Source organism: Andrographis paniculata, unplaced genomic scaffold (assembly GCF_009805555.1).
Source record: "Andrographis paniculata isolate CXL003 unplaced genomic scaffold, ASM980555v1 Contig26END, whole genome shotgun sequence".
Taxonomy (NCBI): domain Eukaryota; kingdom Viridiplantae; phylum Streptophyta; class Magnoliopsida; order Lamiales; family Acanthaceae; genus Andrographis; species Andrographis paniculata.
In genome coordinates, this window is record NW_026137557.1 from 938056 (window position 1) to 952975 (window position 14920).

At 24.9% G+C, this 14920-nt stretch overlaps 1 protein-coding gene across 1 annotated transcript; it reads right to left on the reverse strand.

Moving 5' to 3' along the window:
* Positions 1 to 4398: 4398 nt before the first annotated feature.
* LOC127246190 (two-component response regulator ARR5-like) lies at positions 4399 to 6949 on the reverse strand. The gene is made up of 6 exons (XM_051267445.1): positions 6770 to 6949; positions 6554 to 6681; positions 6395 to 6471; positions 6220 to 6297; positions 6065 to 6135; positions 4399 to 4848 (listed from the first exon to the last, which is right to left on the reverse strand). Exons 2-6 carry the CDS (start codon positions 6666 to 6668, stop codon positions 4566 to 4568), a joined length of 624 nt encoding a protein of 207 aa, XP_051123402.1. The 5' UTR covers positions 6669 to 6681; positions 6770 to 6949; the 3' UTR covers positions 4399 to 4565.
* Positions 6950 to 14920: the final 7971 nt, after the last annotated feature.

Here is a 14920-nt window from a genome sequence, read left to right on the forward strand (position 1 = left end):
ATTTAAAAATTTAAAATGAAAGTAATATGGTACATAGGACCGACAAAAACGACAATGTGGACATAGCATCTTGGACAGTGGCAGTAATATCTTGAGAAAATATTTGAGAAAAAATTTTGGAAGTCTAAAACGAATTATGACGGAGATATTATCGAAACAATATCCAATTGGCTCCGACGGTGAGTTGGAGTTGTGAGTTGATCTTTACCGTTCAATAATGAATGGAATGGACGGTAGTGATCTTCCGAGAAACGGTCAAAATAATCGCCTCTTAATGGGTCCCATCACGTCATGTCATTGTGGAATACTATAAGTTAGGCCGTACCAATTATAATTATCATTTTTTTTTTTAAATCGATACAAAAGGATTTGTGAGTGGTTATTATCTGTGATTTTAATTTTCATAATTTTTTATCCAAAAAAATTGAATATATTTTTAAAGTATAAAATACTACTTCCTCCATCTCATATAATTTTTAGTTATTACTATAAATAAAAATTTAGGTAAAATATAATTAGTAAATAATTAAAAAATATATTAGTAAAAATAATTATTATTTCATAGAATTAATTATAAATTAAGATTAAGATAAGTAAATAGTTTAATTAAAATTAAAAAAATTATAAAATTTAAAATTTAAAGTGTGATTAAAGTGTATAATCATATTTTTAGAAAAAAAAAACTGACAAATTATGTGGGACGAACAAAAATATAAATTAAAAACAAATTATATAGGACTGATGAAATATATTTTTTAGTGTGAGAAATAAAAATATATATATATATTAAATTTGAACAAAGAAAGTATATAGTTTATCAATTACATTACGTGTTATTAGCACAATGTTAAATTATACTTCCTCCGTCCCAATACAATAGTTTTGTTTACCATTTTTGTCTGACCCAAAACAATAGTCTCGTTTCTATAAAATATCATATCGCTATAAAACTACCTTTACTTTTTCATTACTATTACACAATTGTTACTACTTATTATACTAAAACAAAAAAGTCTTTTACTCGTACTTTTTATCCACTATCAATATAATATCAATATTTCTTAAATCTCGTGTCAAACATAACCCAGATTATAGTTTTGGGACGAAAAGAGTAAAATTTAGCAACATAGCCGTGGGCGAAGTATAATCAATGATTTTTTCTATAGGTAACAACGGAGACAACAACGACGAAGAACCACAAGTTATCGCCACCATCACTCTCATCTTCATCACCCTCGCTTAAACTTCTATACATATTCGATCAACTTAACATAAATAAGAAATTCTTAACTATTGCAAACAATTGAACATGTCCCGTCTTTGTCCTAACAATCTCCTATTTGAAAATTCGTTGTAGTTTCTTCGACCCTTGTTACATTAAGTTCTTCTTCCTACTCTTCCCAAACCCTTCCATCTTCCTTACAAGCCCATTCAATGTATATATGTCGTCGCAACGTGTTAAAATCAGCTTAATCTCGTTAGCTTGTGATGTTAGAATCGGATGTGTATGTTGCGATCAAGTTATTTAAAAAATGTGTATGTTGTGATGTTGCGATCAATTGAACGTGTTGTAGTGTATTATTTAAATTATTCAAAAAGATTGTTTTTAACTGAAACTTTATATCGATATTAGATCTATATGTTAGACAAGAATGACGAATCGATTTTAGAGTTAGATCAAAATTTACCGAATATCTACATCAAATGAGAAAGTCCTTCAGTGACACTAAAATTAGAAAGTGAAGTTCAATTAAGTTCTTAAGTGAAAGTAGTGATCAAAAGCCTTTGGTATATGCTCTAGAATATATTCAAAATCCTATCAAAGGTGAATGAAAGTTGATGTTGCGGCATTAAATTTAGTGCTTTTCGAAGGTTAATTCCGAACAATCATAGTCACAAGATTGATAATGATACTGAGTTTTCTGTGAATTTTTTATTTGATTGTTGGATAAGTAGAATAAAAATTTAAATTACATGTATTTTGAGTTATTTATAGTGGAGTATATGTTTGGATTTGTATTTCAGAATAGAATTTAGGAATCTATTTACACACGAACAAATACGAAATTTGGACGGTGTAGGGACATTCTTCAAATAACTTCACATTAAAAGAATCTTACTTATGCAATACAAGATTGTTGATACTATAGTAAGCTCGAAGTAAGGTTTCAACAAAATATTTGTTTTTGTCGGTTTGGATTTGGGGTTTTTTTTAAATAAAAAAATTTGTGTTTAACAATGTTTGATATGATATGATATTTTATAAAATAATTTTTTTTAAAAAAAAAAAAAAACATACACACACATAAAATCAAAATAGTAAACTTTGAAAAATTGTAACTAAAAAAAATACATCAACATTTTGTGCTAAAATTACCACATGGTAATATTTTTGTTGGAATGACATTTTTAACTATTGCAAATTAGATATGTGTATTTTTGTACAAACTTCATCAAATGACCAAAATAATCAAATGTGCTGCATACAATACTCAAACATACATTTATCCTTTAATTTGTTTGATTGATTTGGATTTGAAATTAAGTTAATATTTTATTCGAATTTTGATTTAAATAGTACGGTGATTTATGTTAGGGAAAACATATTGTATTTTTATGGGAACGTAGGCTAAATAGTGTTGTTCACTTTATATTTTTTAATGAATGCATTTTTTTATATTAGATACGAAGTTTTTGTGTAGCATTTTAAAATTACGTGAAACTTTTTTGTGTTTTAGAAATATTGTACATAATTTTTTAAGAAATCGTGTGCAATATTTAGGCAATTACGTACAATATTTTCTTAAACACAAAAATATAAATTTAAATTCATGATAGAAAATTGTACAAATTTTTCAAACCATTTTGTCTATACCAAACTATTATTCGAACCAAACACTAAAATTAAATTGCAAAAAATCACCAACTAAAACACACATTCAAAAAATTATGAAGTATTAATTTTGAGTGAGATTAGATTTATTTGGATGTAGTTTAAAATTTATTTAGGGTGTGTTTGTTTGGGGGATTGGACACTATTCATCTCTTTTTTTTCCCTAAAAATATCAAATCAAACACCTATTTTTTATTTTTTATATTATACTAAAAATCAATTTTATATTCAAAACATTACATCATACGACAATTCAAATTCAAAATTTTTATTATTCAAATCCCAATTCAAAATCCAAACTCTCAAACAAACACACCCTTAAAATAAAATATTAATTTTAGTTTTTGTTTAAATTAATATTTTATGAATAAATTAAAAAAAAAAATTATTAAACCGTGCAAATTGAATAATTATTTAAATCTGAAAAAAAAAAAATAATAAAGTGCCCCAAATCTTTGTTAGGGTTTTTTCTTGAGAGAGAATGGAGAATTCGATGGCATATGTTGTAAACTTGGATCAAGGGACTGACCCTGAGAGGTCCGGGGACTTGAAGACTGGATAGGATTTTATCGTGGATACTACTAATGAATGGTGGAGATACATCCGGTTCTCTGGTCCTGAGAGCTTGTAATTAGAGTTGCTGGCCGTTGACAGTTTCAATAGAGGTTAATGGCTGGTAGTTGTTGGCTTGTATTAATAGCAGTATAAATATTTTTATTAAAAATATTAAATGACCATATTGCCATTAGTGTTTTTACCGCAGTTAGGGGTATATTTGTAACTCCGCATTTTTATAAGTTAGATTATACTACTACATAGAATTTGTCAATTATATACTCCCTCTGTCCCATGTATTATGGGTCTATTACCGTAGATACGATAATTTAGGTAAAATATGATTAGTAAGTAATTAAAAAGTGTATTAGTAAAATTAATTATCCTATAATACAAAATATTGTGGATTAAGATTAAGATAACTAAATAGTTTATAAGATTAAAAAAAATTATAAAATTTAAAATTTAAAATGAGATTAAAGTGTATAATTATATTTCTAAAAAAGAAATGGACACGAAAATAAAAAATAAGGACAAATTATGTGGGACGGAGAGAGTATAACAAAAAGAAAATCAATTATTGAAATATTTTTTATATAAAATATTTTATAATAAATATATATTTATACGTAATATTTCAAAATAAAAATAACATTTACTTTTGGCACGGTGTTTAAGAAATAATAATATTTTAATTATAATGAATAGCTAAAAGTAATGTAACGACATTTTTACCCTTATTTTTTGGTATAAAAATAATGATATGATGTAAAGTAAACATATTTGTGAAAAAAAGTATGATATTTACTGTATTTACTTTGTAATTGGACGTCCCAAAATAGAAATATATATATTTTCTAGCTGGACAGAGAGAGAATGAAAATTTTCAATAACAAATAGGGTGCTATGAAATAAAAAAAATAAGTGATACATATATACTTCACCAAAAATATTCGACCACGACCTATGTGGCATAAATATTTCAAAAATCGGCTTCGAACAAACCTTGCTCGTATAATTATATTGTCATAGTCGTCGTCAAGTAACCATATATATACATTTCTAGCCTATCGCGGTTACATTACATCGCCAAAAAAAAAAAAAAGTTTCCGGGATGTCACTCGGCTTCTAGAAGCCTCGGATGCTTCGAGATATTTTGTTGATGATGGTCACAACTAAGCGATGATGGCGACGATGACAATGGCAATGATGATGTTGATGAAGAAGATGAAGGTGAAGAGTGCAAGGGTAAATCCGGGATTTCACAATTTTTTCTTTTTCGGGTTGAAACTTCCTCTACGATCTTTTCCGCGCCTTTTGACATAAAATTTCTCAATCTCTCGACATCGGAGAGCTTCACGGGCTTTACAAGAAACTCTTCAGCGCCTTCCTCTAAACAACTGTAAATCAATATTAACCAAGTTTTCGTCATTTCAAGATTTGATGCAGCGAATAAGTAAAGATTTATAAAATGAACAATTAATGAGCTAAATTGAGTCGAGCATTTCATCAAAATTTGGCTTAGCGAATAAGTAGAAATTTATAAAAGAAAAAATTAATGAGTCAGACTGAGTCGAGCTTTTTCATCAAAATTCCTCAGCGCAATTGTGTAAAGATCTATAAAAAAAAAATATATACAATTAATGAAACAGAATTCGTCGAGCTTTTCATCAAAATTTAGTTTAGCAAATATGTAAAGATTTATAAAAGGGGCAATTAATGAGTCAAACAGAGTCGAGCTTTTCATCAAAATTTGTCATGTAGCAAATATGTAAAGATCTATTAAAAAATACAATTAATGAGCTAGGATGAGCCGCGTTTTTTTATCAAATTTTGGTGTAGCAAATGTGTAAAGATATATAAACGAACAATTAACAAGATGAACTAAGTCGAGCTTTTTATCCAAATTTTTCGTAGCAAATATGTAAATATCTATAAAAAAGAACAAAAGGCGAGTGGGACAAATCGAGCTTTTCATCAAAATTCGGCATAGCGAATTTTAGAAAAGGAACAACAAACCACAAGTTGGGTGAATCGGATCTTTTTATAAAATTTCGGCGTAGCGAATATGAAAAGATCTATAAATAGAACAATAAGCAAGTTCGGTAAATCGATCTTTTCATCAAATTTTGCCGTAGCGAATACATAAAGATCTATAAAGAGAACAATTAACGAGCCGAATAAACTTCCCAAATTCGAGATTAGATCAAAAAAAGCTACAAACAATCATCGACCTTTCGGAAAAAACACCAACATAACTTGTCGAACAAACTTTTACCAACGCCGCAAAGATTCTAGTTTCCGAATTCTCGAAATAAAGCAGAAACTACAAATCACATTAACTTCCCAAAAATTACATTAACCGAATATTCTCTATTCCAAACATTACATGTCCATTTTCACCTCAAAATTTTCAAAATCGAAACCCGATTATCCAACAACAAAATATTTAATTTTTCGGGCAATGCTAATAACAGAGAACCCAAAACTCTGTTTTCAAAAATAATTTCTAAAAAAATCGGAACATGTTATGTCCAAATTTTAAATGATGCATCGATCAAGACAACTTCAGACATAAAAATACACACATATATATATGTATATATATATTTATACCTATCAATTCTTGCCAGAACTTTCTCCGACGACATAACCACCACCGGAATATTCCTCAGCTTCGACGAACCCTGCCGGAAATCACAAACTCAATAAATCACAAACCTTAATAATTCCAAAAATCAAGATATCACAAATCTTGACAGATCAAAAACCTTAATCTTCTTCAAAAGCTCATAACCAGTCATTCCAGGCATGGAATAATCCGTCATTATCAGATTAATCTTCGATTCCTAAACATCAAAATCAAAACCAAAATTCAATACATACATATATATATATATAGAAACAAGAAATCCATCATCCAACGGTCCAAAATCTTCATCTTACATCAAATCCAACGGTCCCTCTTTCTCCATCCAAACCCAAATACTGCAGAGCTCTTCTCCCACTCTCCACAGCCGTCACTGCAAAAATCCCCAAATCAGAAAAACTCCCAAACCCTAATTTTTCAAATCGAAATAAAAAAATTGAAAATTTAGGGCAAACCTTTACAGCAAGAAATCCTGAGCAATCTCTCGATGACTTTCCTGTCAACAAGGCTATCGTCCACGGCAAGAACATGGAATTCCTGAGCTCCGCTGTAAGAACAATCGCTACCCATTCGATTCGATTAACTGTTGTAAGAACAGAATGGAGAAATGCCCTATAAGCTTTTCTTGTACTATATATATATATATATAAATATATTTGTTAGAAGATTACAGAGAGAGAAAGGAGCAATCGAAGATCTGCTTTAGGGAAACGAAAAGGCGAAATCTTCGCAAATCTACTCCGCATTATATCCGACTTGTCGCTTTATCCGACAGTTTCATATATATATAAAAATGAATAATCGATTGCATTTGGTGTAAATTTTTTTTTTTCGATGATTTTAATGGCAGACAACGTGGTACTGTTGGATGTAATAAATCTTTGCGAATTGTGATTTCTTCAGATTTGATTCTGTCTGTTCGTTCGTCGCGTTGGGGGTGGGGTTGGTGGGGTTTGGAGGAGTGTTGGATATGGTGGATTTGGACCGTTGGATTGGGTTGAGGAATGGTGGGGATTGTTCGGGTGCTGGAGTCCTCGGAGTCGAGAGATTGAGGAGGGGTAAATGGGGAGTAGTCATTCAATGTGGAGCGGTGCAGTAGATCAGGGTGGGTTGACTAGCATTGGATCTTGAGCTGATTTGATTGACTGCTCTATGCATTTGTTTTTTATTTTATTTTTTGGGTTTTAATTATTTTTTTAACAAAAAAAATTAATTCTTGTTGGATTGTGTTTCTGATTTATAATACTCCCTTTTTTTCATATCTATATATTCATTTTTTTTTACACAAAATTTTAAAAATATTAATATTATATTAAAATAAAATAGAAATAAAAGTAAAAAGACTAAATTAATTTTATTAGTATTGCATGATATAAAAATAATAATATTTGTGTAATATATTGTAAACTAAAAAAACAAATATTTTGTTATATGACGGATCAAAATAGAAAAATAAATAAATGGTTAAGGCAGAGAGAATATAATGTAGTATATGATTTATTTTATTTACGGAAAACATTAATTATTAAATATAAAATATTAGTAACAAAAAAACTAGTTGGAAAACTAAATAAACAAAAAGTAGATTTTATTTTGTAATAAAATAATAAATCAATTTATTTTAATAGTTCATAGGAATGGTTCAAACAACAATTCAATTTAATTTAAATTAGATGGAAGAAAGTCCCTTTCGGTTGACCCAACGGTCAAAATATTTTTAAAAAAAAAAAAAATAGATAGGGGGGAGTGAGTAAAAGTAAAAGTAAAAGATATGAAAATTGAGAAATGAGATATGGCGTGTTTGGCAAGAGAGGGCGGCGGGCGGAGAGGAAAGGCCGGCGAAAGCAAGATAGGGACCACTTGAAATATTGTAACCAAACAAGGCACACAACAGAATCTAATGCATTAGATTTGGCCCCACTAAAAGATTTTGACAATCCCCTACCTCTTTCCTCGATAATAAATACTCCTATTATTAATATTATGCTCCATTTTATTTTATTTTATTTTATTTATATACTTCAATCTAAGTATGTTTGTTTGGGGTTTGGATTTTGAGATGGGATTTGAATAGTAAAAATTTTGAATTTGAATAGTTGTATGACGTGATATAAATAGGTGTTAATGTGATATTTTGAATGTAAAATTGATTTTTAGTATACTATAAAAAATGAAAAATAGGTATTTAATTTGATGTTTTTTGGGAAAAAAATTGGATGAATAGTGTAAATCCAATCCAATCCCCCAAACAAACACACCCTTATTTTATTTAAGTTTATCGGTGTGTTTGTCTAGAAGTTTTGATATAGATAAATGTTGATGTGATATTTTGAATTTTTTATTATAAAATTAATTTTTAATAAAATATAAAAATATACTCCATCTGTCTCATTGAAATGTTACCATTTTCTATTTTCATCCGTCTCAAAACAACGTTATTATTTACTAATTTAGTAATTCTACTACTTACCTAACATAATAAATATTTTTTCAACTTACAATATATTACACAAATATCATTACTTTTATATTACACCATACTAATAGGAGTATTTTTGTTTTTTTTACTACAATCCAATATAATACTAATATTAAAAAATCTATTTGAAAAAAACAAATGCCACAATTTCAATGGAACAGAGAAAATATATATATATATTTGTGATGTAATGTTTTTGAATTAAAAAAAATAATGAATAGTATTTTGTCCTTTTCACTTAAAGTGTCTATTCTTTTCATTTTAGTTTGTTCGTCCTATTATTTTTTTTAAAAAAATATAATTAAACATTTTAATCATATTTTAAATTTTATAATTTAATTTTTTTTAATTTTAATTTATAATTATTTTTATTATATAATAATTATTTTTATTTACCTACTAATTATATTTTATCTAAATTTTTATGTCTACGGTAACACGAACACTTTACTTAAGACGAAAATTGTAGAATTTTGAAAAAATCCCGTAGACGAACACACCCCTAATAAAATTGTAATTATATACCTCCTCCTTTCCAAATGAATGTATTCTTTGGAGTTTGTGGGTAAGAAATTTTGACAACTTTATCTTTCAATTGTATGTATAAAATAATTGTATATATAATGATTTATTTATAATATAAGTAAAAATCACGGGTATTTTAATTTTAATGTATTATAATTTTTTCTATAATAGAATATGAATTAAAAATAGTACTTTGAATTGAGATGGAGAAAGTAATATTCTTTTATTCTCGTATATAGTGAAACATTTATTTTTCCATATAAGAATTTAAATAGATAGTATTAAATAAATAGATTGAAAATTAGGTGTGTGATAAGAAAAAAAAAATTATATTTATTTAATTTTTTATTTAAATAATGTGATGTGATAAAGTATAGTTAATTATTTTATATTTTAAAAATATTTAAGATATGTAAAATAAATAAATAAAAAATATTACAAAATATAGTAATTCATTTGTCATTTAAATTTGTATTTGTATTTTTTAGTTTCTACTGAAAACATGTTTCTGCAATTTTTCTTTTATTAAAAATTATATTTTTCGCATTCCAACTCAATGAATTTATTTTATTATTTTCATTGTTTTATTTAATTTTCTCTATTCTTATAGTAAAAATAATCAATATAAGAAAAATATATGAGCATTATGTATGAAATACACAAATTCAACAATTATTTTTAGACATGTATTATATATATATATCTTTTATTGCAATTTTAAAATAAGAATAAATTATAAAATAAATAATATAATATTTTTATATAAAAACAAATGGGGCTTAATTATTACCAATGTTTGTCATTTTCAAGTTGACTTGGTCATTATATAAAATCAAAATTAGATTATTGACAAGTTATTATTATTATTATTATTATTATTATTATTATTATTATTAATATTATTCTCTCAATCTCATTGAAAAGTTACAATTTTTAATTTTCGTTCGTCCCAAAATAAGGTTACTATTTCCTAATTAATTTTACTGCATACTTCACATAATAAATACCCTTTCAACTTACAATATATTACACAAATATCATTACTTTTATATTACACCATATTAATAAGGGTATTTTTGTTTTTTTTACTACAATCTAATATAATACTAATATTTAAAAATCTACGTGAAAAAACAAACGTCACGATTCCAACGGGCCGGAGGGAGGATGTTTTTTTCTTTTCCCACTTGGTTAGAAAACCATTTCCTACAAGATTCAAACTTTGACCAACTTTAAAATTCTCACGCTTCATTACGTTTGTACATTGTGCTGAAATCTGTTGTACCTTAATTTAACTATTTGATTATTGAATTCCTCAAAATATATCATCAAATAAAACGAGTATAGTAATAAATGTTGATGGGAAAACAAATTGACCAACGACAGGAATTACGTCTTTTTGGGTTTTCCAAGTCGTAAAATTTTGCCCAAAAATTCTACTATACTTATTAGATTTTTTTTTTCAAAAAAATAAAAATAAATTAAACATATATTTAAAATTAATTTTATATTCAAAATATAAATTAAACATTTATTTATAATAAATACATCATATAGTTATTTAAATTCAATTTTTTCTTAGAAAAAATTCGAACATAAAATTCAAATTCCTAACAAAACACACCCTAGATTTTTTATTATTCGATCACCATATATTTCTCATTAAAAGTATATATATTTTTTTCAATATATCAAACTAAAATATTATATTCAACTAAAAATCAAATTACCAATTTTAAATAATAAATTTTGGCTTTTATTTTATTTTTTTTTTATATAAACATAGTCTTGAAATCATAATTACATACATAAAAATTTCAAATATAACATAAAATTCAAGCTATTATTCAAATTCAAACAAAAAAATAAGACCCTAGACAAATAATAAAAACAAAAAATGTAGAAAAAAAATTAATAAAGAATTAAGAATGGATTATTTTATTGCATAAAATAGAGAATTAAGTTGAAAAATATAAATAAAATATAATGATCTAGACGAATAGATCTATAAGGGACAATGTATTGCTAGATAGAAAGCGATGAAAAATCGATAAGAAGAAAATAATGCGTCGTGTAAGAGGGTGTTTTGATTAAATGAAAATATTTTGAATAAATATTAGTATTTCATTTAGTTCCTCATCTTTTTATTTGAATAATAATTCAAGATTTTAGAAAAATATAGATTATTATTTAGATAACACATCATTTATTTTCATATAATACAAATGTAATACAAAAACGGATATATTCTTATAAAACATACGATGCCATAATGATTTTTTCAAATAAAATTTATTAAAAAAAATCTAAATAATACTAATCAAGAGTATTAAAAACAAACCTTTTAAATATAGCACATGCTCCACTTTTACAGAACATATGCTATATGATTTTTTTTTTTTTTTTTTTTTTTTACGTAGAAATCCGCAACCGCTACTCGAAAGTGTGTACTGGGTAAATCTCCGGCCGAACCTAATATCCTACAAACTAGATCCGACGAAAAAGTCATATTAGACGAACTATGTGTGTGGCAGGATATGCCATATGAATTCTTGATCGAAGCTAGTAGTGCTCAAGGGTCTTCGCCCCCAGTTATTTTGAGTTTTTTTTATTACATAATGTTGGTATAACTTTGAAAATTTAAGTAAATTATATAATAAAAATATTATGTGTTTTATTTATTACGTGAAATTTTTTTATATTAATGTAAAGTTTATATAAAATATTATTTTTATTTAAAAATTAATATTTTATTCTAAATAAAAATCTAAATTATAATACAAGTTTTATTAAAAAAAATACAAAAAAATATCTTAAATAAATTTTAAAATAATTATTTATTTATTTTATAATTTTTAGAAATAAATTATTATCTTATTTTTATTTAGACCGGAAGGGCAGGTGGAAAGAATCCGAAAGAGGAAAAGTTGACAGCACCGAAATGACCGATTCATCAAATCACTGCCAAATGTAAGGGTGTGTTTGTTTTGCCGTTTGATTTTTTTGACGAGATTTGAATATAAAAATTTTTAAATTAGAATAGTTATATAATACAATATAAATAGGCTGTAATAATTTGAATATAAAATTGATTTTAGTACTCCCTTCATCCAACATAAATGTCCATATTTTCTATTTTGTCTCACATAATTTGTCATTTTAAAATTTTACTTTCTCCGTCCATTTACTGTTTTTATTCTATCATTTTAGTTTATTCAAATAAAAATTTTACATTTATTTTTTTCATAAAAAAAAAACTTTTAATTAAATACCAAAATATTTATACAATTTATTTTTCACATTATGGTGTGTTTGTTTGGGGGATTTGATTGGATTTACACTATTTATCCAATTTTTTCCCCCCAAAAAATATAAAATCAAACACCTATTTTTCATTTTCATATTATACTAAAAATTAATTTTAAATTCAAAAGATCACATCAACACCTATTTATATTACATTATACAACTATTCAAATTCAAAATTTTTACTAATTCAAATCTCAACTCAAAATCCAAACTCCAAACAAACACACCCTAATGTAAACGATAAAATAGTCATTGTACTACTTTATTATATATATATATATCTATAAAATACTAATTTGTTTTAATTTATATAAAAGATCAAATAAGAAACTTATGGTTTGTTTCTTTAAACCAATTTTTTCAAATTTTACTATTTTGATTCCGTATTTTTTGAAAAAAAATGTATTCTCTCCGTTTCAAACACCGTGCAATATTTGTATTTGGCACAAGAATTTAGGCGGGGAATATTAAGTATGGTAATTTGAGATAATCTAGATATTAAGTGATGTGATTGGAAAGATAAATTATTATTTGTTTTTTTTTTATCTGAGTGATGTGATAGGATAAAATGAAGTGTATATTAATATATGTATAAAAATATTATTAATTATTTATAAATTTAAAAATATTGCAGTGAATTTGGAAAAAAAAAATATTGCACTATATTTAGGACAGAGGAAGTACTTTTTTATTTCATAAAATATTCCATTAAATATATATTTTTTTTTTTAAGTATCAAACTCAAATCAAAATTTTTTAAATTTAACCAAAAAAGAAAAACACCCTTACTAATAACGTGGAAGAATATTTTAATTTATTTTATTATTATTGGAATATTATTGTTTTTTTTTTTAAAAAAAAATAAATGAATAGAGTCATTAAAATGAAATGACAATAATATCTCGAAATTCCAAGTAAATATAAATCAAACAAGATCCTGATGTTTTGCCTGTCCCATACGGCGTATCACTCTTCAGACGCATTTATTTTTATGCGATTTGTTTTCTTTTTTTCTCTTTCTGAAAATAACACGTGGCGTTACATCACTTCTCCAAATTTAGAGATAGTTAGAGTGTGTTTGTTTAAGATATTTTGTAAAATATTCAATATTAATCAATTTTTTTTTTTAAAAAAAAGTATAAAATTAAATACTTATTTTTTTATTTTATATATTATAATAAAAATCAATTTTACATTCAAAAAATTATATCAACGTTTATTTAAATTGCGAATATTATTATTTTATATATAAAAATAAATAAAAAATAAAAAAATAAAAAACTCTTATAAACTTTCATTGACAAATAATTTTTTTTTTTTTTTTCTATTGAAAACTGCACAAATAAACCTTTGAAACATTCCCTAGTAAACATAATTTTGTTTATTTGAAGTTTGATTATTTATTTATTTATTATTTTTATCATTCAATCTTACACTTTTTTATTTTAATATCTTAGTTTATTTTAAAAATATTATTCCTTCCGTCCCACATAATTTGTCCATATTTTTTATTTTCGTTCGTCACACATAACTTGTCATTTCTATTTTTAAAAATATAATTATACACTTTAATCGCATTTTAAATTTAAAATTTTATAATTTTTCTAATTTTAATTAAACTATTTACTTATCTTAATCTTAATCTATAATTATTTTTACTAAATAATAATTATTTTTACTAATACACTTCTTAATTACTTACTAATTATATTTTACCTAAATTTCCGTGTCTATAATAATACACCCATGTTATATGGGACGGAGGGAGTATATTTGAATTAAAATATAAAATTAAAATACAAAAATAAAACCCAAAATAATTTTATTAGTTTTTTTTTTTAAATTTTATTTTATGTAATTTTAGATTTTTGTATATGAAAAGATATGATAAGACATGAAAGAAAAGCAATGTGTAATCTTTAGTAAAGTCAAATCCTCCATTCAATATATTGATTTAAATTTATTTATTTTGTTAAGAGCATCAATAAAAACTTATGTGTCCATTGAAATTTTTTTTATTTATATTTGATATTAAAATAATGTATAATATAATATTTTATAAAAAATTTAAAAAATTTAGAATATAAATAATAGAAATATGAATTTGGAGCGTAAACAAACACACCCAAGATTCTTAAATTTCAAACCTACTCCGTAATTCTTCGGGCTTGTTCTTTTAACAAAAAAAATATATAAAATATTTTTTTTTTAAAAAATATTAATATATCATATATATTTATCATTATTATTATATATTTATTTTTTTGACAGTTCTCCATATTTTACATAAAATAAAAATTTATTTTCAAATTATTTTACAAAATAAATATACCTTTAATGCAAACAAACTTAGGTATATTTGTTTGAAAGATTGAATTTTGAGTTCACTATATATTTGGTTATAATTTAAAATTAAAATTAATACTATTTATTTATATAATTTTTAATAATAATATATTTTTTTTTCTCGTAAAATACACTTTAGAATACTATTTTGATAAAAATTCAA